This window comes from Cinclus cinclus, chromosome 9 (genome assembly GCF_963662255.1).
Source record: "Cinclus cinclus chromosome 9, bCinCin1.1, whole genome shotgun sequence".
Taxonomy (NCBI): domain Eukaryota; kingdom Metazoa; phylum Chordata; class Aves; order Passeriformes; family Cinclidae; genus Cinclus; species Cinclus cinclus.
This window is the reverse complement of record NC_085054.1, coordinates 12,692,236-12,720,001: the sequence shown is the minus strand read 5'-3', so window position 1 is coordinate 12,720,001 and position 27,766 is coordinate 12,692,236. Positions and strand designations below refer to the sequence as shown.

The 27,766-nt window shown below is 37.9% G+C and overlaps 1 protein-coding gene across 3 annotated transcripts; it reads left to right on the top strand.

Annotated features, from left to right (window-relative positions):
- The first annotated feature begins 622 nt into the window (after nt 1-622).
- Nucleotides 623-27,539, top strand: TANK (TRAF family member associated NFKB activator). 3 transcript variants are annotated; one of them, XM_062498144.1, is made up of 10 exons: nt 1,239-1,356; nt 4,597-4,743; nt 7,597-7,705; nt 8,547-8,659; nt 15,745-15,924; nt 17,170-17,240; nt 19,362-19,480; nt 21,143-21,723; nt 26,020-26,188; nt 27,457-27,539. In XM_062498144.1, the coding sequence occupies exons 2-9, from the start codon at nt 4,645-4,647 to the stop codon at nt 26,185-26,187; spliced, it is 1,440 nt and encodes a 479-aa protein (XP_062354128.1). In that variant the 5' UTR covers nt 1,239-1,356; nt 4,597-4,644; the 3' UTR covers nt 26,188; nt 27,457-27,539. The 3 variants fall into 3 exon arrangements, with proteins under 3 accessions (XP_062354130.1, XP_062354128.1, XP_062354127.1); XM_062498146.1 differs by lacking the exons at nt 1,239-1,356; nt 27,457-27,539 and adding an exon at nt 623-662 and having other exon boundaries at nt 26,020-27,335; XM_062498143.1 differs by lacking the exon at nt 27,457-27,539 and having other exon boundaries at nt 26,020-27,335.
- The last annotated feature ends 227 nt before the right edge of the window (nt 27,540-27,766 follow it).

Here is a 27,766-nt window from a genome sequence, read left to right as displayed (position 1 = left end):
CGCCTCTGGCCCGGTGATGGTATTTTGGGCAAGTATGGAACAAACACCTCATGCTCTCCAATCAGCTTCTATCATCCTACACACCTTGGGGAAAAAAAAGTTGTACTTATACACGCGACCTAAAGAGAGAAGGGTTTGTAACAGTAGCAAAATTAAAACTCCTTTATATTTTTACCCATGGTATTCATTGCCTGCATGAAATAAACGCAGGTGGGGATATGCCTACAACAGACCCTTCAGAGAGGAACTACCCTGAGCATGAAAAGTACATTACAAATGTAACGACCGTCATTTACAAATCACTCAAAGTCACGGAAAGACAGAAATAGGAAAGGACTGTCGGGAGCAGCACAGAGGCTGTTGAGGTGCCTTTTGCAGCCAGACAGAAGAGGCACTGCCCGACAGCCGGAGGCGAGCGGTCAGGCTCCCATCCTTGCGCGGACCGGACGAGGAAGGCGCCGTCCTCGCACGAACCCGGCGGCTCCGGCGGCCTCTGCCCTGCCCCGGCCTGCCCTGCCCTGCCCTGCCCTGCCCCGACTCGGGGCCCCGTCACAGGGCGGGGAGAGGCACGGCAGGAAGTCGGTTCTGGTTCCTGGGTTAAGGCGCCCGGGCAGGAGCGAGCGCCCTGTGCCGGGAGCGGCCGCGGGCTCCGTCAGGCGCTCGTAAGTCTGAGCGGCTTTGGAAAGCACTCGCTGCCGCGGGAGCGGCGGGGCTCGGCCCGGGGCCGGAGTGCGGGCCGGGGGATCCCGAGCCGGGGCTCTCGGGCCGCGCTTCCGTCCCCGCCCCCGGGGGTGCCGCTTCCCGCTCGGCCCGGCTCGGGAGCGGGGCCGGGGGCGCGTCGTTCGCGTGCGGAGGCGCTTCGGGAGCCGGGAATCGGGGGACGGGATCGGCGGGCTCGCTGCCGGGAGGCGATGGCCCGGGCGGCCGAGAGCAGGAGCAGGAAGAGGCGGCTGCCCCCGCGGGAAGCGGCGGCGCGGCGGGGGGAGCGAGCCCCGGCGCTCCGGGAACCGCCGTGCCGAGCCCTGAGCGCACAGGGGCTGCCCAGCTCTAACGCTGGTGTGCCGTGCGGGGCTCCTGCTGTGTTAAGGACGCATCCCGCCGGCGGGCAAAGCAGGAATTGTGTCAAATCAGGAAAAAAAAAAAAAAAAAAAAAAAAGGAAAAAACAAAACACAAAAAAGTTCGATGAGCTGTCTCTCACAAATTATTACCTCAACAGGCTTCCAGTTTCCAAGATGATGGCAGTGTAACTTACAAAATATAACAACCATAAAATCTGTTTTGAAAGCAGAAATATGCAGAGAAGTGCTAGCAGTTGGATGGCACCTGTGTTCTCATCTCTCATGAAACTATGAGAGGTAGGAAAGCGTATTATGAATTAATGTGTATATACACATGATAAGCTAAAACCTTTCATAATTTAAGGTGGTTTTTGAGGCAATAGGAAAACTAGTATGAAAACTGTAGTGAGCTGTGGAGCTGGGACTGCAGCAGAAATATGTTGCTAATCTTTGTGCTTGAGCTTTTTTGTCATTTGACTAAGAAAATGCATATTACTATTTCTTTTTTTCCTGCCACCTATTTCAGCAAAAGGTTTCTGGTTTGAAGCAAGTATTTTAAGATAAGCTGCAGGTTTCATTTGGTGTATTTACTTAGAAGTTTGTCATACAACATTAGCTGTACCCAGTGGTTATCCAGTGTACAACTCTTTACTCAAATATGAAATTCCAGTTGTCATTGCCATAGCTGCAGCAGCACAGCACTCACAGGTATTCACACTTGCAGGATAACCTCTGTAACTAATCTCTCCTCTAATTCTGTCCCTGTTAGAATAAATATAGCATTTTGTAGTGCTGCATCTCTGCTGACTACGTATCGCTGTTAATGACTGTGAAAGTCTTTAGGATGTAATGAATATCCAGAGTGTAAGTTGCTGAAGATCAGGATTGTCAGCTTTGAGCTGAATTATGCTCCAGCTGCCATTTGGATACAGCATAACTAATCATAACTGATTAAAATAACAGGGATATTTGGGTTGGGGTTTTTTGGTTTGTTGGGTTTTGGTTTTTTTTTTTTTTTTAGAGCTGTTGGGAGGTAGTTTTTTCCTCCTCATTGAATGCAGAGAGAAGGGTAAATGACAAGGAACAGTTGGCAAATTCCCTGATAAATATTGATGCCTATGGAGGAGAAGCAGGAAAATGAGCCAGGTTCTCTAACTGCAAGGAGCTCTGGATATGAGACAGATAACATAAGAAGCAGTTATTTATTCCAGCAGCAGGCAATCCAGGGTGTGACTACAGAGTAGTTTAATCCAATCTAAATCTAGACTGCGGCAGTCCTGCCCACGGCTAGTCGCATGTTCCCACTGCCTCCTTGTGCTGGTAGTAGTGCTCCAGCAGCTTTGCAGTGAGCTAGCTCCAGTTTTAATTTCAAGGTTGGTTTTTTTAGGGGGTTTGTTGTTGCTTTTTTGAGGGAGTAGGGAGCTACTTTGGCATACTCAACTATGTAGCATAGAAGTACTGATAGCGGTACCAGTAAGCAGCAAAAATGCATGGCCAGAAATGGGGGAAGGCTGGCCTATCCTTCTCAGTGGCAATGCAGACTTGTGACACTGTTACATAACTGTGACTTCATTCTGTGCTGTTGAACAGAGGAGTTCTGTCTGTCTAGTGATGATTTCTGTCCCTGTGCAGGCTTCCTTGTGTTATAGTGCCATTTGAAGTGGTCTGTGGATCAGACCTGCATTAAAAGTAATGCAGCAAAAATGCATTTAGTATTTAGTTTTAAAGTGGATTGGTTTGCTGATACGGTTTACAGAAAGGTTGCTCATGCTGAAAGAAAGAAAAGGGTAACGTTGAAGAAGAATGTCTAGGGTATGGGGCGAATATAGGACCAATTCTTCTAGTTACAGTGCCATCTTAGGTGTCACTAGTAATGACTTTCATTAACCTTTTCTTACTTCATGGAGTCTGAAGTTTAGGGAGCTACAAGTAAGTTGTTTTCCGTATCAAGTAGAAAATCAGGCTACAGTTCTGCCTGTTGATACGATCAGTCCAGATGACAGCAGCACTCTTTGTTAATATTCCCAGTCACAATGAATAACTAAAAGGCTGGAAATTAGGTATAAGTTTTAAATACTGCTGTTCAAATGGAGGTTTGAGTTTGCATGAATGAAATCAAAACTTCCATTTTTTTGTGGACTGTGAGTCACATGGAGCTGAGCCCTATTCTCTCCATTAGAAGCTGAACATAGTTTCTTAAATTCCATTGCACTCATATCTTTAAGTTATCTCTTATATGTACAGGACATGCCATTTACTAGGTAAGTTGTTAACAGTGGAGGATTTCAGAAGAGTACAAAATCAATACTTATGCAAACTTCACAAGCTTTTGAAGATTGTGAGAACACACTTTCAGTCACTTTCAGCTATAACAATGTCCTCTGCAGTTTAGCTCCTGTCCCTGAAGTCAGATATAATATCTAATTTTATTCACTGAACTACATAGAACAGTCCTTCATTTGAAAAGGAAAGAAAGCCTACCATCTAGTTAAAGGTGTGCCCCAGATATATGCATGAATATTCCATTTAGTGAATATTGGGGGGGGGGGGGGGGGGGGGAAGGAAATGGATGAAGTAGCCTGTGTTACTAACAGTGCTTTGAGACAATATGCACTCTTGGAAATCATAAATTACTGAACTTGTGTTTAGGAAAACAAATCAAGACAAAACAAAGAAAGCCTTTCATGTGAAACAGTGTAGGCCTTTTATGCAAAACTTGTAAACTTGGATTTCAGTAATGTTTGTTATATCAAAGGATCCCTAAAAAATTCCAAGTTGTTAAAGAATTCACTTTGCTGCTAATAAAGTGCAGCCATGCCAGAGGTGAGATACAATTGCTTTTCTTGTAGGAACATATTGGTAAAATAAAATTTGCAGGACAAAAAAGTTTGATGTCCATACAGTACTCTGTTGAACCTTCTAGAAAAGTCAGACCACATTTCTGTATTCAAGCCCTACGATAGGGAAGATATTCAAAAGCAAGGAAACATGAACAAAATCTTCAAGCTGCAATATTCAGAATTTCAAGCAGTGTCCAAGGCAAGTTACCCTCATACTCTTCTTGCTGGGCTTATCCTCATGTGCTTTCTTTATAGTAGTATTTGTGGTTTATGCATAATCCTAGGAGACAGTGAGAAATAATAGTGGCACTGCTTTAAATATGAGGAGAGATGAAATTGCATTTTTTTTTCTTAATGCTGCTGGGTTTTTTATGAGGGACTGTGGGGTGGAGGTTAAGACTTCACTAACTTGTTGTCTACTGTACTTGTATTATGCTAAATTTTGATCTTAGTATCATATGTTGCTATAGAAGCAAATGACCTGTGTTTGCAAAGTTCTTGCAATTGGAGTCTGACATTTAATAGTGTTCTGGTCTTATGTGTTAAAGTTTGCAAGCTGTAGTTTTGGGAGTTGTTACTGAAATTGCACACCAAGTGTAAAAAGTTCATAATATTGCATGGAAAGGTCCAAGTCTTGATAATTTGTAGTGGTTGGTATCACTGATGTTCTCCCTTTTTCCTTCTGATTACTTTTCAGGTCTGTTAACTTGACCATCTTTCCAGTGATGAAACAACATTGGGAATTATGGACAAAAACATTGGAGAGCAGCTTAACAAAGCTTATGAGGCCTATCGACAAGCATGCATGGATAGGGACCATGCTGTGAAAGAACTACAGCAAAAAGTAGGTGTTGGAATCTGAATTCTATCTTTAAAGCCATCCTTCCCATGGAGGATGGTAGTACAAATAGATACCAGTTTCACTTTAGCTATGCACACTTTAGTGCATCTGTTAAAGCTGGAAAATTTACCTAACTTCAGCAAAGTACTTTTTGGGATTCAATTTGCATTCTTAAAAATTAATTTTTATATTATTAATATAAATAGCTTAAAGTAAACAATTTTTGTGCCAAATGTACCTGAAAGTTGCTAGAATAAGTATTCTTTTAAAAATAATAACCTGCACATTTATTCTTTAATGAAGTAACACAAAGTTTCTGGCGGCATTCTGACCAGTAAGAAGCACCTTTGAACTTTTAGTTAGTCTGTTGCAGAAAACACTAGTTCAGTCAAAACTCCTCTAGAACTTCTCAAGTAGGACAGCATATTTCAAAGCTATCAGGTTTGGGCTTTGTCACAGTCATTTTATCATGCATATTCTGCCCAGCAATGGAACCTCTGTTAAGGAAGGCTTGTGTGCTTTTGTTGCTACAGGACATTCTATTACTCAGTAGAACTGGTAGGCTGGGACTTTGTTCAGGGGCCGATGAACCGTATTCCGTGTCAAGTTATGGAGCAGTAGTAAAATTGGAAGCAGGGAAGGATCTAATAGAGAATATTTTGATATCTGGGCCTAATCTTGCCTTCTCCTTGCATGGCAAAAGAAACTAGCCAAGGCATCACAGAACACATTCCAAGTCAGTCATGTGTGCAATCATCCACCGTGCAGTTTGTCTCTATTCATAGTCTTGCAGCAGTGCTGGTGTAAATCTGTAGAGGTTTCTATACATAACAACCATAAGTAGTGTGATTTTTGTGCTGAAATTGCAACTAATTAACAAAAAGCAAGACATTTTATAATGTTTAGGGATCTTTTAAATTCTGTCTCTTAGGATGAACTATTAACTATTTGAAGGAAAGCCAGTTAATACTCCTGAATCATCTAAAAGTACTTGAAAGAATCTTCTGACAAAGAAACAAGGCATTGAGTACAAGATCAGATAGTCCTAAGATCTGTGGAAGAAAGCCAGGGAAGTGTGGGATCATCAGTGTTAAGTGAACTTAATGCTTCCAAGATTGCTCTCTGCATTTTCACTAGTTCAGAAATTTAAAATTTAAAGCTTTTGATAAAGGATTACTACCAGTTTAAATCTTTGTCCTAATCAAACTTTCAGTAGTTGAATTTTATGATTTCAAAAGAGAACAAAAGTATTTTTTCAAGAAGAGTTGATACTAAAATTACTTGGGTTTTTCTGTTTGTGTTGCTTTTTTTTTTTCACCAAACTCCTGTTTTTAATGACCTCTGTACAGTGCTTTACTCTAGTAACTTTCTCTGTTCATTGTGTGGCCTCCACACACTGTTGGATTGTCCACCATGCTGTTGTTAACAGTTTACTACTTAAGTTACCGTTAGGCCACTTGTTTTGCCAGTCTCTAGAGCTGGGAGCCATGTCAAGCACACAGAAGCCAGAGTCATCTCGGCCAGATGGTGTTTGATACAGATGGATGGTTGGTTGTCATGCAGATCTTCTAGTTGGTAACTTGTTGCTGCCATCTGACTCAAGGAATAATTTGTGCACACTGGCTGTCAAAAGCATCTTCTCTTCTGTCTGTTTTAGCTGTCATGTCTGTGCTCTGTACAGAAGTGTTGACAAGACATTGCTGTTGTACATTTTCAATTTGGTTCTCAGTGATTTTTCTGCTTCATGAGGTCTCTTATAGCTGCTGGAGTGTACTGCTCTTTGATCACTTTTCTCTCTTTTTTTTTTTTTAACCACAACAGAAAAATCTTATAGTACAACTACTACCTGGACTTCTAAAACCAATTTTGCTTGCAGATAGTTTTCCTGCCTGCTTTACAAATAAACACAGCGGACAGTAGGAGGGTATAGAATTTAAATGTGGCTGAGATTTCAGGATTAGATAGCACTGTGGATAAACTATGAATAGACGTGAAAAGAATTCTGAGTCTTGTCCCCGATGGTGACAGGTGATGACCTGTTCAGTAATAGACATACTCCTAATTTCAGAAAAATTCAGTGCATTCTCGAAAGTTTTCTTGTTGGGATTTCACAAGTTTTCTTGCTTGTTTTTAGCACTGCTATAACTGCAACATTAGGCATGTGTTAATGAAATAATAGTTTTGAATATTTGCATTTTCCTGCCACCTGGCCATCCATTCAATTAATGGACTATCTAGAAAAATTGCAGTATTATTAGAGGAGTCACTGTGGCCTGTTTATAGCATGACCTGTAGTACAAAGGATGGGGCTTTTTGCTTACCTTCCTCCCCAGCCCCATTATGTAGGTTAGGAAAACTAGTCCACTACATTCAAAGAAATGTACAAAACTGTGTTCATAGGTAGTCAAAATGGTTTACAGAGTATCTGTTGTATGAAATAAACAATGTTGTTTTCCATTTAAAATCTATCTTTTTAAAAGCCTATTTTCATATAATTTGTTAGAAAATACAGGGGGGAAATTACTTTTTCTATAGATAAACTAACTGACAAGCATTCTGAAGAATACTAACATTTTAATTTAAGCCTGATGTATTCTACATCTGTAAATGAAGAATCCTAATTTAAAAGTTACCCTTTACAACTGCCACAGCTGAAAGAGTTATTAAAAACTCAGAGGTTATTTCTTATCATTCCTTTCCTAATCAGTACAGTCCCAAAAAGATGGACTTGTCAAAGGTTTTTACACAGAGGACCGCAACTACAGTTACCTTCAAAAATCAGAGCTGCTTTTTATATGCCAAATAGGAGACCCCCTAGTCAGAATAAGATTAATGCTAATTAAATTATATTTGCAGACAGAAAACTACATGCAGCAAATATGTGAACAGCAGGAAAAGATAGAGCTTCAAAACAGCATTATTGCAAAACTGAAATCACAGTTGGCTGCTCTGAATGCTAATAGAGGTATGTACTCCAGTTTGCATATTATTGCTTTTTATGCTGTGTGGCACTGATGAATAGTTCTGACTTTGTTGCTTCAGTTTTTACAATATACATATTTCAAATGAATATCGTACTTTCCTGTGAATGTGAGAGTTAACACAAATGTGCTGTTTCAAGATCTATTTATAAAATTCAACACTTCTGGGGTCTCTCTTTATTCTCTTCAAGGAATGGTGAGATTTTCTATAGAGGTAGAATCTGCTTACACTGAAGCCAATAAAAGTTCTGAAAATATGTGTTCAAATCATTCACTACCATTTTTTTTAATTGTTACATAATTATTTTTACGCTCACCTGTTAATAAGTTTATCTCAGGTTGTTCTAGATATGAGTGCTATGATTATATGTCTTTTATGTTAGATTAGTCTTGGGATGCTAATCTTACTGGATAACTAGAACTTTATAAGCAGGTAATTCTATTTCAAATCAAATAGTCATTGATGGGTAATTTTTCACTGTTTGTCTGTATTATACAAATAAGAGAAAAGAGTCAAAGTAACCATGTGTTAATCTGCCATGCTCATTAAATATTTATTCACACTAGCCTAACACTCCTGGTTTTCATAAATACTAGCAAAGTGGCTGACTTTTATTTTTAAGAGTACGTGTACATTTCTTTACTGCTGATTTAGTCTTGCATTGTCTCTAAGCACAGAATTTAGCATCTCTTGCTTGTTTAATAGGAAGGCTTGCTCAAAGAACATGAAGAAGTTAATATAAGTAGCTTTTTAAATATTGCTTGTACATGGAAGCTGACTATGAAAAATGCAGTGATAGTTGCTTTTTTTTTTTTTAATTTAAGGCAATGCTCATCCTTACATTCTGATGCATGAAGACACTGAAACATCCAACTTACCTTTCAGCCATCTCTCTGAAAAACTGAACATAGCAAAGCAAAGAGAAAAACTCCTAAAGGTATGTCACCTGTAGTAAGTTCACTTTTGTGCTGTGATTATTCTGTGAGAACCTAAAAGATAAGTGAGATTTTTACTGGTGCCTATGAACTGCACATGAAGTGTGTGTGTGTGTGTTGTGCCACTGCAGCCTGTTTAGGTGAACTAAGCATTATCTTGGGTCCTTCCCAGTGAAATCTCTGTTTGACCATCAAGCTCTCTAGAACAGCTTTGATCACAAAGCAGGAACTGAGTTGCTTATTTATTTCTTAACTTACCAAAACCCAAAAAAGGGCATTTTCTTTCTTAAAAGAGCATTTCACATTGCAAACAGTCTCTGTATTCTTGCAATAAATGGAGAAGCTGCACTTAAAAAGTGATGGAGTGTGAAGTGAATGATCCATTGCTCTGGAGATGCTGATTTGTTTGGGTTTTTTAAATAGCCAGTGTTAAGATGATGTCTCTTCTGCCTCTCCTCACTGAAGTAACATTAAGATTTTTACTACAGCCTATTGAGTGTAACAGGAGTAAGAGTGCAGCATAGCTGGGGAATGCCTTGAATGGATTTTACATACTGAGAAAAGACAGTGACAGAGATGCACAAAGTTGCATTGTTCTTATTGTAAATCATCTCACTGTGGTTTTTGAGAACTGTTTTGTAACATAAAGTCTGTTATTTCTGAATGTGAGTCTCCACAGCTCCATGGCAGAGACTTTGTAAGGGTCGTGGAAAAACCCTTGTGAGAAATCAGACGTTAGAATTAAAAAGAATCAATTTCAGGATTTATTTCCTAAGATACAAACAAATTAATTGTGCTTAATTCACAGAAACACATTTTTGATCAGAAACGTAATTCCATTAGATCCAAAAAGTAATTTAATTGGATTACTGATGTTTGCTTAGTAATCTTGAAGGAATCTTATATGAGACTAAGCCTTTGCAAATGTTTTAAACATACTGTCAGCAAATATTTAAATACAATCCTTTTCTATTTAAAGGAAGTATTTTTATAATTTTTCTACAGCAGAATCTATAATTATAAGATGTGATTTCTTTCCTAATCTTTGCACTTACTTGGATTAAAACACAGCTGAAGGGTTAATTCTTTGATGGAACATCTTTGCATATTTTTGCAGTTTGCTGTCTTGAACTGGATAAAAATTATATCTTACGGTTGCACATGAAGATCTGACCAAGTCAGATACTTCTTTCTGAATGCTTACTAAAGAACAATACTTTTAAGCAACTTGGTTATATAATGAGTTAGGAATGAAAGGAAGCTGTGTTATCTGCTCTTCTTATTGGGAAACACTGAAATAATGTGATCTCTACAGGAGATTATAGGCAATGCATGAGAAGCTGGAATCATTATTTCTGGAGCTATTTTCCTAATGGAATGTAGGTTATTTTCTTTATCTTCATATTTGTTTTGTGTAGCCAGTTACTGCAGTTACCTCTCAGCAACAGGTATTTCTTCTGGATTTTGCTTCTATTCCATGAACATAAATATTTCTGAAATACCTCCATGCAGAATGAACTATGTAAGTCTGTCTGCATAGTGGTGCATTTAAACCCAGGCACATTGCTATTCAAACAAGGTCTTTTTAGGGGGGATGTGTGGAGATTTAAACCCATGCAAAGTTCAGTTGACCCAGGCTATTCTATGTTCCTGTTACTGGGAAAAAGCAAGGAAAGTATGTTTGACTGGACAAAGGCTGCCTTCTGCAGAGGCACATGGATATATTTGCACCATCCTTCCAGTGCAAGAAGGATCCTAATGTTTGGTATTGTGTCCAGTAAACTTGCACTGATCTGGCAAGAGTGATACAAAAATGTCAGCACAGCAGAGGCACACACACTTGTACTAGCTCTGGCTGGTCTTGGCCATGCAGTTCATGGCTATGAGTGAAGATATACAGCAGCGTCTCTACACAAGTTGTCATTTTATTGAATAAAAAAATCCCCACAGTAAGCCAGTGGAATTCTTGCTTCAAGGGAAAATTGGACAACTCCTTGGAAGACACATCTGTTGAGAGTTAATAAATAGATAGAAACCAAGAAGATCTGGGAATTTATTAATGGATATATCATTAATGTCTCCCGTTTTGTTTCTGTACTTTTTTTTCCCCAGATGTCATTTTCTTAAACTGAAAATCCACCATCCTGTCACTGACCCAGCATAGTTTTCTTGTACATAATTCAATAAAGTATTGGCTTTTTCAGGTATTGAAATTTGGAAGTTTGAATATTCTCTTTGAAAGCCTGTATTTTTCTAATCATATTCTGTCTGCATTCTGCTCTAAACCAAATAAATTATTCCTGCAGCCATTGTCCTCTACAGTGTCCTTGAAATTCAGAATCTCTCCCATGGAAGAAGATGCTTGGGTTTATTGATACCTTTTGAAACTGTCATTTGCTAAGTCCGCTGGGATTTTTCAGTGGACTGTATTCTGTCCTGCAGTAAAGTTAATAGAAATCCTGAATTGATTGCAATAGTTGCATGATTAGAGCTTAAGTTTCAGAGGTTTAAAATTAAGGGAGGAACTATCTTTTCTTTGTTTTCTAGTAGGTGGCCATACATGTGTATTTTATATGGTGTTGTCAAGGTCTGATGCCTGTGTGCTATAAAACACTTTAAGATTTTGTTTTTGTTCACATTTGTCTTCACTGAAAGAGGTGAGTGGGCCAGATCATCTTGGTGGTCAGTACCAAACTATATACAAGATTACCAGAATTTTTTAGCCCTCTGCTTGAGAAGACCAAAAGGGCCTATATTGCTGTCTAGTTTTGAGACCCTGGCTAAACTTCATTAAGTAGGAAGTATTGGGATCTAGCTACTGTCTCAGAGCCAAAGCTGCACAACAAACCAAAGACCTTAGAGATGAGATGTTGTCAAGCTTCTGCTTTTTAGAACAGACATCAGAATCCTTGAGAACTCAATGAGACTCGAAGCTAAAGTCAACCCCTGTGACAAGAAAACATGCTTATGATCCCATTTTTCTGTTTCAAGAATCTCAGTATTAAACACTGCCTGGAATTTGTTCGTCAAGAGTGTTTTGTGCCATGAAAAGGAGGAGGAAACTGTGTGTCAGGAAGGAATGATGCAAATGTTATACAAAACTCTTCATCCTGCAATAAATGTTTAGCTTTTCTTTTTTTGTGCAGAACATAAGCAGAGGAATGGCAGATATATAGTAGCCTTCTTTATATTCTAAATTATGAGGCTAAAATTGCTTACATAACTAAGAGCAGCTATTGCAGCAGTCTTGTGGAGTTCCATGCTCCACATGTTCCAATCCATACCAGCTTCACTAGTGTTACTTTATTTCCTATCTTTAATGCAAAGAAAGCTCCACTTGATTTTTGCTGGCTGATAATATGGTGCATTTCGATATTCTTTGCTGCTGGTATAATATATGCAGTAGGATTAGGCCCTAATAAAAGACATAAGAAATTCTGGTATTAATAGCCTTTTCTCCTATTGCTTCATCTGTTTAATCTATCTTTGCCCAATAATAGAGAAGAGTTTGTGGGGAAACTGTTAAAAGTCACAGCTAATACTCCTTGAGACCACTTAAAGTTCATCAGTTGACTTGTGTTTTTCCTTGAAACTACCTGACCATTTGCTTGTTTTAGGAAGCCACTGAAACAGGCCATTATAGCACACTTCAGGGAAAATAAAGGGCCCTGCCTTTGCTGCAGTACAGTCTGCAGGCTGACTGGCTGTGGAGCAGTTCTGCTGGAAAAGAGCTGGGATCTTGTTAGACAGCAAGCTGATCATGAGCCAGCAGCATGTCCTGACAGAAAAGAAGGGCAACAGCTCCCTGTTTTGTATTAACAGGAGCACAGCTAGCACACCCAGGGAAGTGAGTATCTCCCTCTATTCAGCATTCACTGGATTGCATCTAGAATACTACATCAGGCTTAGGGACCTCCAGTACAGTAAAAACATTGACAAACATTGACAAACTCAGTGAGTTCAGCAGAAGCCCCACTGAGGTAACTGGGGGCTGGAGTACATATCCCATGAGAAGATGCAGAAAGTGCTCTTGTCCATCCTGGAGGAAAGGTGGCTTCAGGGAAAGCTAATAGCATTCCAATAGCTACATTCAGGTTATCAGGCAGATGGAGCCAGGCTCGTAATGGTGGTGTACCGCAGAAGGATAAGAGACAATGGGCAGAGGAAACAGGAAAGGTTCAGACTGAACATAGGGGAAAACTTTTCACCATGAGGACAGCCAGGCATGGGAAAAGGTTGCCCAGAGAGTTGTGCAGTCTCAGTCCTTGGGAAATTGAAGACCAGACTGAGTAATCTGATCGGACATTGTAACTGATTCTGATTTGATTAGAAGCTAGAGAACCCTGGAAGTCCCTTCCAATTTCAGTTATTCTCTGATCCTGTAAAGCCTCTGCAAAAGAAAAGATACTGATCTGTTCATAATACAGATGTAACCACTTTGCTTGACAGTTAATACCAGTGTTCTTAAAGGATGCATTGTGTTGCCAAGTACTTAACTGAGCAGGTGTGACCTGCATGACATATTTATAAAATTTATAAAGCTTTTGAAGTTTATCAAGCATTAGCTTTGTAATCTTCAGCCAGTTTATAAGGGTTACCACAACATTGCAAACCACTCTTTGAAACACTTAAAATCATCGAGCTATGAAGGGTTGTATTATTGAAAGATCCCAAAAGGTGTAATTGTTTTCCAGTGTTTTTCTTGGTATCCTGATGGTCCACAGGAAGGATGATTTCCATCAGCATGTACTGATAATGTCTTCACTGTGATATGTTGCATGGCTGTTTGCATGTGGGTTTTTTCTCTTCTTGCTTAAATCTTGTCCTCACTTCCTGCAGATGTAGGAAAAAATTGAGAACTACTGGCCATTACTGCAGTGCCTTCAGTTATCTGAAGGCCTTTGAAAGCTCACATGTGTATTGGAGCTGTAATAATCTCAAAGAGATAAATTAAGAAGTATTGCAGCTCAGTGAATTATTTTACTTTCCTTAAGATACAATAGTTCCTCAAGGGCAAGAGTTATCTTCGATGAAAGCTTTTTCCTAGGTGTTTGGATTTCCAGCAAATAATGATGAAGAAAAACACAGGAGGAGCTGTATCCCCTTACCTTATTTAAATGGGAAATTGAATTTGACCTGTCAGAAATGCAAAGCATAGCCAAGAGTTAGGATTAAGGAGTTTTTTTGGGATTGAAACATACCATTTTTAGACAATGTTTTGAAGTCACTGAGCAGAAAAGGTTTCGTCTGGATCCTTAAGATACCACCCAAGTCTGGAGTTGCAATGAAGCTCTTACTGTAGATTTGCTATTCAAAGTGCAATTGAGGCTATAAACCAATGCCTTCAAAGCTATTTTTCTGCAGGTTTTTCTTTTTTATCCAGCTAGTGTAACTTTTTGAGGCTAAACAATTGTGTCAGCTGTATGTGCACACATCAGTGCTTAGCCAGCTGTTGTCTTGGTAAACCAGCTCTGGACCTATACCTGCATGGCTGTCTTTGTCTAGTAGGGTAGCCCCTACCTACCTCATCTCCAAATGCACAACCTCACCCTATGTAAATTCCATCTGAAAATAAAACAAAAGGTCCTGAGAAAGCACTTAGTTGCTTCTTTCCTCTTCCTCTTACCCTACCTGTCTACTGTTTAACTGCATTTCACTGGCATTCTTCTTTAAGAGTTAACCCTTTGAGCTTACTTCTCTTGCAGTGACAATCATGGGGCTTGGGGACACTTTTTGTGACACTTGATACACTTCCCCAGATTTCATAAACTAACAACTAAAAGGTTTTCATAGCAGCAGTTTTCAACTGTAGGTTGTCTTGAAAATTTTTGCAACTACTATTTGAGCATATTTTACAAAATGTTACTTTCTTCTTTATTCCACAAAAATCCCACATAGTTAAAAGTTCCATGGATTACTACACGGATCATCGAAGTGAGAGCAGCCAGGGCTTTTTATTCCACTAATCTTTATAGGACCGAAATATTTGCAATACAATCCTGGTTATGCATAAAGATTGGAGAATGAGAGGCTGGAGAGCAGCCCTGCAGAAAGAGACATGCAGTTTGGGTTGATGGCAAGTTGACAAGAGTCAGCAGTGTGCCTTGGCAGCCAAAAGGACCAGCTGTGTCCTGGGGGGCATCGGGCACAGCATCGCCAGCCGGGAAAGGGAGGGACTGTCCCGTTCTGCTCTGCAATGGAGTAGCCCCACCTCGAGTACTGTGTGCGGTTTTGAGCACCACAAAAAGAACATCAGAATATTAAAGCATGTCCAGAGAAGGGTGAGCAAGACGGTGAAAAGTTTTGAGAGCGAGAATTCGGAGGAGCAGCTGAGGTCACTTGTTTGTTGAGCCTGGAAAGGAGAAGGCTCAGGGGTGACCTCATTGCAGTTGACAGCGCCCTCAAGGGCAGCAGTGGATGGGGAGGTGCTGCTCTCTCTCTGGTGAGCAGCAACAGGACACGAGGCAACGGAGTGAAGTCCCATCGGGGGAAGCTCAGGATGAACAATAGGAAAGGGTCCTTCACTGAGATGGTTCTTGGTCACTGGAGCAGGCTCTCCAGGGAAGTCGTCATGGCACTGAGCCTCTCAGAATTCCAAGAATGTCTGGACAATGCTCTCAGTTCTGTGGTTTAGGTTTAGGTTTAGGTAGGGAGTTGGACTTGATGTGTATGGGTCCCTTCCAATTGTGTTCTTGGGTTTGCTCATTTTGCAGAATTATCACCATATTCAAAATGGTATAAGACTGAAATTATTTAAATACTATTTATGTATCATATATGCAAAATATTATACATAAAATGTTAATGTAAATTATACAGTAAGAGAACTGAGAAGGTGTCTTTATTTTGTATAAACACTAATATGACTTGCAGAAATTCAGAAGATAGAGTTGTTTTGAAGAGTTACAGCTATGTGTAGTGGAAGAAGGTCTTTACTGTCAATTGAAAATTATTCATGTAATAAACAAGACTGACCCTTACTCATGATGCAAAACCTGCATTTAGCGTATTATAGACTGCTGAATAGTAATATTCCACAAGCCTCAAATGTATTAATTGTACTGGTGTTTCTAAAATTATTTTTTAGGAACAGTTAGACAGTGAGAGCATGAAATTGAAGCAACTTGAGGACAAAAGCAATCAAAAGGAAAGGAAGCTTTTATCTATTATTTCCAATCAAGATGATAAAATAAGAAATCTGGAAAGTAAATTGCAAGAATTAAATGAAGCACAAAAGGCTATACAGATGCCAACGTATAAAAGGGAGGTAAGATAAGAAACTAAGTAGAGATAAAATAAAAAAGACAAACATTTGTAAATTATTACTTCTTTCAAAGATGAAACGTTTGGAATTTGTACTAATTATTTTAATAAACTTATTTTAAATTTCATCCTTCTATAATTACTTGGAAATTGTCAGATTATACAAAGGACATAGGGAACACCATTAAATACATATTGCTTAGTTGGTATGTTATTTTTTTCTGTATGTCTTGAAAATTTTCATATTTGTGAAAACTCCAGATTAGCATTTCTGGTTTATAATTTTCAGTTGTAAGTTTTCACCAAAACCGAGTTGATTTTTTGATCTTTTTGCCACCCTACTTTTGCATTTTGGATGTTACTCTGTCCTTGTGGGGCTAGAGTGCAATCATTGATGTGAATCTAACCATGTATGCATGGAAATTTAAAGTGAACACAGGAAAGCCTAGGAACACAGCAACACGGAACTTGTTGCTATTAGACTTCCTAAGCATTGCTTAGCTTACTGTGGCAAGGACTTGTATCCTGTGTTGCTGGATGTAAGGCAGCTCAAATGCATCTACAGGAGTTGCAGCCACATTTCAGCATTACAGGTAAGACACACCTGTGGTTATAGGCAATGGATCAGCTTATACAGATTTCTAAGCTTACCCATCTTTGAAATCAGCTGATTTGGCAGGCGTGCTCAAGTTCATGTCTGACTTGGAGCACATATGAACTACCCAGGCCATCTGGTAATGTAGCTCTAGTGGAACTGCAGCTTAGTGACTGGGTATGAAAACTTCCCTTAATGCCTGGCAGATGTAAAACTATGTAATACTGGAGTGAACCACATGGTGGTAGTAAAAGTTAATAACTTATTTTAAAAACTGCTAGAACTGGCAGATTAGCTTTCGATGTGTTCATTGAAATTTTCAGTGAATTTTAACAGGTAAAATAGCTGGGTAAGAAGCTTACACAAAAGACAGAATCTTACTTTATACATGACTGAAAACGAGTTACAATCAAGCAATATTCTTAGAACTAGTTCCCTTTCAAGTGAATATGAGCAGAGAAATGCCACACTGAGTTAATAAGTTAACCTAAAAGGAGCTAGGAATTTCACACAGACTGCTCTTGTCATTTTGACAATGCTTTGAGAGCTTTCAACAGGACTAGGAGAAGGACCCCATGACATTTTTATTCATATCAAGGTGAAGTGCAAAATTAATATGCTAACACGCTCAATATTTTCATATTTTACTTCAAGGTGAAAAGTATGAAAGTTGTTCCAGATAAGCCTGAAATATCTCTAGGGATCTCTGGTATTTCACCTGAAAGGTAAATACTTCTGCAGCATTTTTCAAATTAGATTTTGGCTTTTCCGCAATTAAGGCCAGCTATTGCCCTCTCTTCTACACACGGTACCTTAAGAACTGCCTGGGCAGGGAGGTGGGAGGAGGCAGAATCGAAGGTCAAGGAGCTAATGCTGATACTAGAGCTAACAACTATGTGAATCATAGCTGGGGCTTTACAGGTATGGAGGGCTAAGCTGGGAGGGAGAACATTAGCCACTTGGTTCAGCAGGAGGTGAAACTCTGGGAAACAGCTGTGGATGTTAATGCTGGGGCTTGGATAAGCCTTAACTGCCTCGCATTAACTCTTCTGGACAGGAATGTACAGCCATTATGGATTAACTGATGGCAGCACAGCACAGGAGCCTGCTGTGCTGCCAGGAAGGTCTGATAGGCAGCATGAAGAAATAATTCTTGGCCTGATCCATCCTAAATGAGATAGTTTGAAACCAAGTTTATCTGTAAGCTGAAGCCAGCAAGGCCCTGCTATGAACACGGGTCAAAAGCAGTAGATTTCCTCTTTCACCAGTGATTTCAGAAAAATATTGACCCTAATCTTAGGTTTGCATTTTTCATAGGATAGTCAGTAATGCCGCTTGTAACAACTTTGCTGGGGTCAAATAGAAGATCTCTAAGGTGAGGTTAGAGGAGTATTAAGGGAAAGTATCAAATTCTTGCTATCTTCTTATTCTCTTGCCCAGGTATCTGCTTTTGACCACTCCCATACATAAGCTAGGTGAACCACATAGATCTTAAGTCTGGTTTACTACTCTTCTATGATAAGAAAGAGAGGAAATAAGACTGTGAGAAAGACTTGTCTTTTTGATTTATATCTAAAAAAATTAAAAACCCTTACCTGTCTTCTGTCTCCCTGCTCTCACATAGCTTCCTTCCTTTACTGTTTTCTTGGAAAGAGGTATGTGACTGGTAAGATTACTGGTAATCTTACACTAGTACGATTATAGTATTACAAATGTCTAGCAAATTAAGACTGCTCATCTAATCATAGCTATATTTTTAAGTTCTGATTAGAAACTTCAATTTTTTTTTATTTCTTATTTATCAAAATATCTGGAAAATCACATCAGAATGTGTTAACAGTAGCAATTTTAACTACTTCTGTAGATCTTCTTTTCAAATGCAATACAAATGGATATTTGTGTCTTCAAAAAGAGAAACACAACAGAAGTAGGAACACAGTCTGATTGCTATATGAATAAGCAATAAAAAAGGAAAACAATTCACTAGATTAAAGAAAAATCCCTTTTGAGATCTTTTGATGTAGAGATGCAAAAGAGAACAAATCCAAGTTTACTTTTTCATCTTTGAAGCTCATTTTATAAAATTCGTTATATTGTGCTTGAAAATATAAATTACTCAGTGAGTTTATCAAAATGTCACAGTGGAATTTTATGGATGCATCAGTAACTAACAGTGCCTTTGGGCAAATAAACTCACATCAGCATGAACTATTTTTTCTTAGTACAGATAACCAAATATCTGATTCCCATATGATACTCTGGAAAAGATATAATAGAATAAGTCCCTTTGAATAAAAAGAAAAAGTCATATGATACTGTGTGAAACCAGAGAGGATGAGTTCACAAACTCCTCCCCAAAATGCCAGGTAGACAGAGAAGGAAAGAGCCGTAACAAATGTTTGTGTGTTCCTTCTTCTGCAGTCTGAAGTGCACTGGCAGCAAGAGAAAACAATTATTGCTCATAGTGGCAGCGTCTTATTTTCCCCAGAACTGAGGTGGAAGCAGTACCCTTGGGAAAGATAAACTCTTCCACAGAATACCTGAAAGACTGAAAGGGCTGAAAGAGCTGAAAGGCTGGATTTTTGGAGTGGTCCTTGCAGGCTCAGTTCCTATGTTCAAATATATATGTGTATGATATGACTAAACAACTCTTTGACAACATTTCCTTTTTCTTTTTCTGCTTGCTTTTACTGAGAACAAAAATATGTGTACATATGTTGAGGAACAAGATATCCAAGAAAAGTAGCTTATACTATTGTTTTTCTCTGTTTTGTGGGTGTGATTAGATTAAAGGTCACAACAAGCTGAATTGGTTGACTCTTTAATTTACAATTTTCATCTTCCAGAGAGAATCTGGAGACCATTTTCCAGGACATGAAAGAAGAGTGTCATCGAATATGCATGCTAGCCAGAGAACAAACAGACCAACTGAGTATATTTAAGATAAAGCCAGAACCTGAAACTGGTAATATCATACTTAAGCTCTTATTGTGATTCAACTGTTTGAAAGCTTTGCTTTATATTTGAAAATACTGCAAATTACACATACATAGAAGTACTTGCACTGTTTACCATCTGCCTTTTTCAAGTCTGTTCACATGGTGCTCAGTATTTCACCAAGAAAACGCACCGCCAGTTTTGGCATTCTATGACGAATGCTCCAAATCACATGCTATAAAAGACAGTCATCACATCAATGGCTCTTGTAATTGTTTTGTCCCTTGGAGTGAGAGGCAGGCACTTACTACATGTGATATCCCATCATACTGTGTGAATGACAGCATTTGCTTGCTTTTAATTTAGCTGTCAGTTCAAAAGATGTCTGCTATGAATGCCTCTAGCCCCATATCTGTTAGAGGAAAACTGCAGGACTGAGGAGACTCAGAGGACTTATTTTCTAGACTTTCTTGTGCAGACTTTTAAATACTGTTTTCTTATACGGGACACGAGCTTAATCCAACACTTCCTGAAAACAAAGGGAAGGCTTGATTTTTGTTGAAACTGTGAGAGAGCCTGAATGTCCAGTTCTGCTGATGCTTCTCTTTTATACAATGTAACCTACTTATGGGTATTCTCTACTAACCTTCCTTAGTAGTAGGATCAGACTCTTAAGTGATTTCAGTGAACACCTGCCAAATGCACACAGTTGACGCAAAATATGCTGATTTCAGCACTTGATTTTAATTTAGGTCATCCATTACTGAAGTTTTGTTACATGAAGTGCTGACATATATCTTGTTGCTTCAAATTGCTCTGTCTGAACTGTATTGTGATAGTCTAACTGTATGCTAATAAATTCATTATTTGGGGGTGGGAATTTTGGAGGAAGTGTGTTTGGCAACTTACTTTACAATAATGGTTTTGATTTCCCAACAAAGTGCCTAACTCAACTGTGTGAAAAGCCATACATGATGTAAATGATATAGATGATAAAAGAAGTGCTTAAGTCAACTGTGTGTAAAGGTATAGATGACAAAAGCTATATAGTTTTAATGTTTGATTTGTTACTTCTGTGTTCCACTGTCAGAAGGCTGCCATACAATCAGTTTACACTGAAGTTATTCTCTCACCTGGTTAGGAATAACCGTTACCATTTTTATTAATACAGTGCCAAAAATGAAGGGTGAATTCTTGAAACAAAGGGGAAACATGGTCCCATTTCTGAATAGTTAATCAGTTTAAATATTTAACTAATTTGGAAACCAGTGGGAGTTGGATACCTGAATACCTTCTAAAATCATGCTCATGGTGCCTAGCATGTTCTTGGCACTGTGTAAAGTGGTTTGGGTTCCAGCTTCTATTTCTGCCAGAACACTTCAGTAAATATGCAAGTATGTGTTAAGAGCATGGGACAACATAATATTCAATAAAATGAAAATGTTTATAGCCATAAATCAAAGATAAATATAATTACTAGCAGAGAGTTATTTCCTTTTATTTCTGTTCTGATAGTTTTTGGGTCAGAACTAATATTTGTGAAGTAGAAATACACCTCAATCTGATTTTAAAGAGAAAATAAATAGTTTTTAAAAAAGCAGGGAAGGAAACAAAAAATAGCTCAACGCTACATTTTTAATAACTATATTTCAATTGACTATTTAATATTTTCTTCATTCTTTCTTCACAGAAATACAGTTTTCCATGCCGATACAGTGCACTGATAAAACTGATGAACAAGCAGAAGAGCTTTTTAAGCCTCGGGTTATAAAGGATATAAATAGAGGTGCATCATGCATCACATCTATCACACCAAGAGGAGTGGGCCAAGATGAGGACAACAACTCTGTAGAATCACTTTCTAAATTTAATGTCAAGTTTCCACCTACAGACAATGACTCTGCTTTCTTGCAGAGCACTCAGGAAAAACCAACAGTTCCTTGTACTGGTATATCTGAAAACATGCTTCAAGATCATCATTTTAACCTGGAGCACAGAGACCGTGCTGTTAACCTCAGTAAATTGGAACCTAACTCATTTGAAGCTCATGGCATTGATCTCATGACCTCAGCTTTACAAAGCTTAACTACTGTTGACAAAACAAACCCCTCAGATCATGCAAAGATGCCCATAGAAAATATCTGTGACAAATCATGTTTAAAAACAACAGACAGTGGTTTCACATTTGTACCTAAGCACACAAACCACGATGTACCTGAAGTAGTTTTTTCTTTAGAAGCTGCTGGAACAACCATCAGAGGTCCTCATCAGGTATCTTTCTATAAATATTCTACATTTCAAAAAATGGTAATGATTCAGACATACATTTTGCAAAGATCTTTGAGACTGGATTAATATATTATCTGAGAAACCTCATCAGTCTTTTTTAAAGACAACATCTCTTGTAATTTATTCTTCCTAATACTACAGAATGTGTGCCAGATGCCTTTCCAGTGAAACGTCAGGAATATAAGCAGACATAAGCACTGGATGCTTTTACAAATTTCAGTTCATCTAGATATTAATTGCTTCTATATCTATTTCAAAGCTGTCATTAATCCTAAATTGCCCCCTAGATTGCTTTCTTTCTACCCTTGATCTCTGTTGTATAGGGCACACATTTTTTAAAATTGTTTTTCATGTACAGCAGAGAATAAGAATAATGAAGCAATTAAAAAGCTAAACAGATAAATACTTCCACTATGAAAAAACAGCTACTTTTTGTCTCAATCTGAGGTATCAACAACACCATATTCCTCTGCTCTAAGAAACTTAAATTTTTGTCATTGTAGGAAAAAAAAACCATAAATATTTTTTCGAATGAAGGAAAGTTTGCTAAAATACTTTATTCTATGTATGTAATTTGGGCTTAAATTTTAGTTACAGCCTGAAGTCCATGGAAGCTTCTGAAAACAAGGTCCAATAGCTGTAATGCAGAAAATTGTACTGGCATGTTCTGACACTCACGTCTCTGAATACTTTGCTTCTTTTGTGTAACATCCTGTCTCAGCTGAAAGCTGGCAAAATTATGGAGCTTTATAGACTGATGTTGTGTTTGTCGGGTTTTTTATTTCTGTGGCTTTTCTGGTACCTTGTGGAAGGACAGATTTTCAAGAATAAGCAAATAGTGGTAATTAGAAATTCTCTGAGGGTGAAATTCATATATTTTTACTATTTACATGTATTAAATTTTATGTTTTTTCCTAATTACAAGGTACCTGCAGCAGATGAGCTTAATCTCTCCATTTGGTCACTGCAAGACCTGAAAAATCAGCATTTGGAAAGTCTTGTAGGACATGATAGCTTTGATGTTTTCGTTTCCTAAAGTTTACCCAGTCTACTTTAATTTTCTATTGCAAACCACTTTTGAGTGAAAATCTTAAAGCATTGAAAGATTGCTGTGTTGAAAGGTTTTTCAAAAGCTATTTTAAATATCTATTTGTAATGTAGGAGATCTCAGTTCTTTACCAATTTATTAATTACAGTTTTCATTGTATTTTTCTTTGGGTCCTCAGTTGTGACTAAGTTAAACAAATTAGCACATTTATTTTACTGCTAGTAGAATTCCTGTGGAACTGTGAAGAATTCACTCCATTGCTTGTTACTATCCTCTTTTTTTTGCATTCCCTCTCCAGCCTGTTCTTTTACTAGTTAGTGTGTGTATTCATTTTTCAATAGATGGCACCCTGCATTGTACATTACAGCAAGTGAAACAGCTGCTATGTGGTTATAAATTGATAGGGGAGTATGCAGCTTAAAAAGTACAGAAGAGTGTCTGAATAGCAATAAGCCTTTGACCACTGGTATTTCTGCAAAATAAGGAAATTAATTTGGAGCCAGCATTTAGAATGTGAATGGTCTGTTTCGTGGAGGAAAATGTACTAATGCTAGCACTCGGAGAAAAAGAAAGCTAATGGTGAAGTGTTTGTTAATTGAAAGTCATATCTATAATAGCACTGCACTGATTGAAATCTTATTTCTTATTCACAAGTTTGTTTGAAACAAGCCAGTATTAGTTTAGAATCCATTAAACATATATCTGTGTATATCAGTATATTTAAATATCCATCACCTTTATTCAGCTGCTTTCAAAATAGGTTTTTAGGTATTTTTCCCAATTAATTGGACTCAGCTCTAGAGGCTTTTTCTGACTGTAACTTGTACTAAAGATTTGGTCATAGATAATAGATATGTAGATTAAAATTGTAATTTTTTAAAAGTTACTTGTATACATGCCCTTTTCACTGTGTTAACCTTAGCAAAATTTAGGCATAAGCTTGTTCTTAGTATTTTTACCACTTTTCTAGGGGGTGGTTATGCTGCTTACAGCTTCTATCATCCCTTATAAAAATGAAGGAAAAGCCAAGAAGGAGAGAATTATATACCTCTTTTTTTTTTCCTAGTGTAGATAAAACTTTCAAGTATTTACTACATATGTTAACTTATAAAATGGAAAACCCCATAAATGCAATAGATTTGGCAACAGCAAGTTCTTGGAACTGCTCTCAGTTGGTGTAATAAATTTAGCTCTTTCCTTCTATGTGGATACTAAATCTAAAACCTCCGTACTGTTTTCTTAGAATGTAACTTAAAAAAAAAAACGTGACTGAAAAGAGCAGTAGATTAAAATAAACGTGGATATTAGTGAACCTAGGATTTTACACACTGCATTTAGCTGAGACTTTCATATAGATGCACGTTTATTGGTATTTGCAGTTTGAGGGAGTTGTTTCCATCAAAAATACTTCTAAGTATGTTCATGATTTTAAAAGCAAATCAGTAGTCTATTAATCTCAATATTAATGTTTTTGAAATTGAATGTCTGCCTAAATAGATCCCTGTTCTGACAAGGATATTAAGCACAAGCTTAGCACTCAAGGAATGGAAGTTAAGTGCCTCTGTGTGTGGGTTGCTGGATGGGTATCTCCTCCTGTTATGTTTCCAAGATGACAAATAGTTTTTACAATACTATATTTTCAAACTGTGCTTTACATAATATCAGAAACAAATAATTCTAAACACATTTATGTAGTGTGTTTAAGTGTGTTAACTTGTTTAAGTGTGTCAGTGTCTAGATAGATTTAATATGCAATTTACACCAGCAACATACAATAAGTAGACTCTTTGAGCTGAAAAAAGTGGTGTGATTGCACTTAATTGCTAATTAGTCAATTTAATTATATGGATTGCTGACCATAATGAAAGACAGTAAATCTGCTATTGCTATGTGATAAGCTAAACAGTCTTTAAATACAGAATGGGCAGGATATTGACTCCGAAGAAGTTCAGGGTGGTTTAAAAAGAAGGTTTAACCACTGTGAAAGCCAGCTTAGTTGTACAGTGGGTTGCTGTGGGAGAAACAAACAATAGATTTTAACTATTTGTCATGATGAAATTTAAAGAAGACCTGAAAAATAAAAATCCTGGGTATCAGTAGCAAGAAATTTAAAACTTCTAAAGAAATTACTTTGTAAACTATTCTTCCTTGCCTTCCCATGTGTGAGTGAAGCAAGAGGAAAAAACTGAGCCAAAAAAACCCCTGTAGGGCACTCTCTCTTCTAAATTCTATCCCCACACAGAGCTCATACCAGCTTGCTGCCATTCTTTCTACTTTGTAGTCACAACAGGATGCATTTGGTTTTCAATTGGCTCAAAACCTGATTGTCCTGGCCATATAATGTAACTGTTTGATCTTGTGTTGCTAATACTAAAGTTATGAAACTTAAGTTTTAACTTTACTTTGAAAACTGATAGAAGATCTTTTGATTCCTAGTTAGTACAATTCTAAATAGTGTACACTTAGACTCTAGGCTTAAGTGCCTTAAATTTCCAGTGCTGAATAAACAGACTTGCTGCCTTGAAACTAACTGGCTCAGGGACCAAGAGCAATGCAGCTGCTGAACCAAATACAATGTAGTTTATAGAACTGCCTGAATGCATGGACAGATATTCAGATGGTTCCAGTCAGTGAGTTTGATGCTGGTGTGGCAGGAGAAATCCCAAACAAGATTATTGTAACACATTTATACTAAAAGGCAGCCAGAGCAAGTAAGTACCTCGAGCCATGACATGAATGTAGTAATTTTGGAAGTAAACTGAAAACTAGTTATATGTCAATCAGAATGAAAATAAAATATTAGTAATGTTAACTCTGTACAAGAAACATTTTGTTCTAAGGTAAAAATGTATTCTCTCATTTCTGCTAAATGGCTATTGTGTACTATGGCTTCTACAGTAAATACTGAAATGCAAAGCTAAAAAAAAAAGCTTTAGTATGTATCAGAGATATTACAGACTTCTGCTCATAGCAGTATTTATTGTTAACAGATACCAAGGTATTTTAAAATATTTGCAAGGATAGTGTGTTTATAGAACTTTAAAAAAAAAAAATGAAGTCCTATCTTGCTTTTCTTAAACAAGAAATCTCTAGTTAACATCTCTGGCCAGGCAGGTGTAAAGGAATCCTAATTTAAAGAGGCAGGTATTCTTTTTAATATAAATATGAACTACAGCATAATGTAAACCACATTGTAAATCTCAGCAATAATAATTTTCTATTTCTTTTAGCCCATTTGGCAGCCTCAAGACAATGATTTGCTGGCACAAGCATATGCAGACTCTGAACTGAATCAGTGTGGAATATGTGAATTCTGTCGAGAAGTTTTCCCACCATCTCTAACATCTAAGGAAGATTTTCTTCGGCATCTCAATTCCCACTTTAAAGTACAGTCTTAATGTATGAGACTTCAATGGTTCGCTGGTTTTGCGTACATTTGTACATTTTTTTATTCAATACATAAAAGCTTAAGAATTAAGACTTCTTGTAACAAGGATTCATGACTGAAATTGTTTGTCAGATAAGCACATTTTAGTTGTCTTTTGACAAGGCAAAATGAAACTAAGTCAGTACTGTAATTCACATTATTGCTTGTTATGCTTCACTATTAACTTTGAGAGTGATGTCAAATGCTATTTTTTTCCAACTGATCTTTGCCTGAATAGGCCTGAAGTTGTGACTGTATTTATGAATGCAGACTTGCAGGGTTAATGCTTTAATCTAGCTGGCAAAAATTGGTAAAGATAGGATTTTTTTTTTACAATATCCAGTGATGTGATTATGTTCTCCCTGAAGTAGACAGCAGGAGAAGTAGACCCTTATTTTTCATTTATATTATATAATTTCCAAATTTAACTTACAATAGTGAACGTCTTAATTCAGATTCTTCTACAATTATCATAATTGCTGAATCCAGGTGTTCCAGAATTAGGATAGGCTTGTTCACTAGTAACATAAACAAATAGTTGACTTTCCCAGATGAATTTTTTACTAAAGCGAGTAATCAAAAGTAACACATAAATGACCTTTTTGCCAAAATGGAACAGTAGTGATTTTATTAATACCTGTTACATATTATTAAAAACTAATTCTCTTTCTCATGTACCTTTGTAGCATTAATACTTACTAAAAATGTTTTCAGGGAACAGGTTATATTAATATAAAGTATAGAAAAGGTTAAACTTTCCCCAAAATTAACAATACCAAAGATTACTTGCCATCCCTTCTGGTCTGATATGATGGATTGCCCAAGTCTGGTACAGACTAGAAAGGAAAGGGAAAAACCTGATCACCCAAATCTCAGTGACTTTATTTTTAACCTGAATACGCTTAGTGGCTTTCTCAATGCAATTAAAATTTGTGTTCATTTGAAACATTGAAGTCCGATAAAGTTTGCACATTGTCCAGATTTACTGATATAAAATTTAAAAATAGGGGTGTTGCCTAGTATTTTAAATTAATGACAAAGGGTGCTTGCTTTTTGCATTTGAACTGAATATAGAGTTTAGCCCCGACATTGATATTTAGCATTAATATTTTCATAGCAGCAAAGCACAACACTTTTTCTTTTTAAAGATTTGTTTGCAGGTGACAAATTTCTGGAAGAATTAACACCTGCGTAATTTTTAGAAATGGAATTTTCTGCAATTATTTTCTCTATTTTAAAGATGTCATGTTTGTGACGGGCTGTCAACAGAGTGTACTGTAATGAACAGCAGAGTACAGCGCACGTCTGCTACATGACCTGGAGGAAGAGTTTGTTGCTCGGAGCTGGAAGCGCTGCCGGTCCGCAGCGCTCAGGAGGCGGTGTTGGTTCGTGCGGAGTGTGAAGCGCCTCCCCGGAGAGCGCGGCTGGGGGTGGTGCCCGGGAGAGGCACAGGTTGGTTCCAGCCTTGGGAGGAAAGAAGGGGATTCGCACGTCTCCAGCCAGCCCGACGCACGGCACCGACTCGTCCTCTCAACCCTGAAATCCGAGCT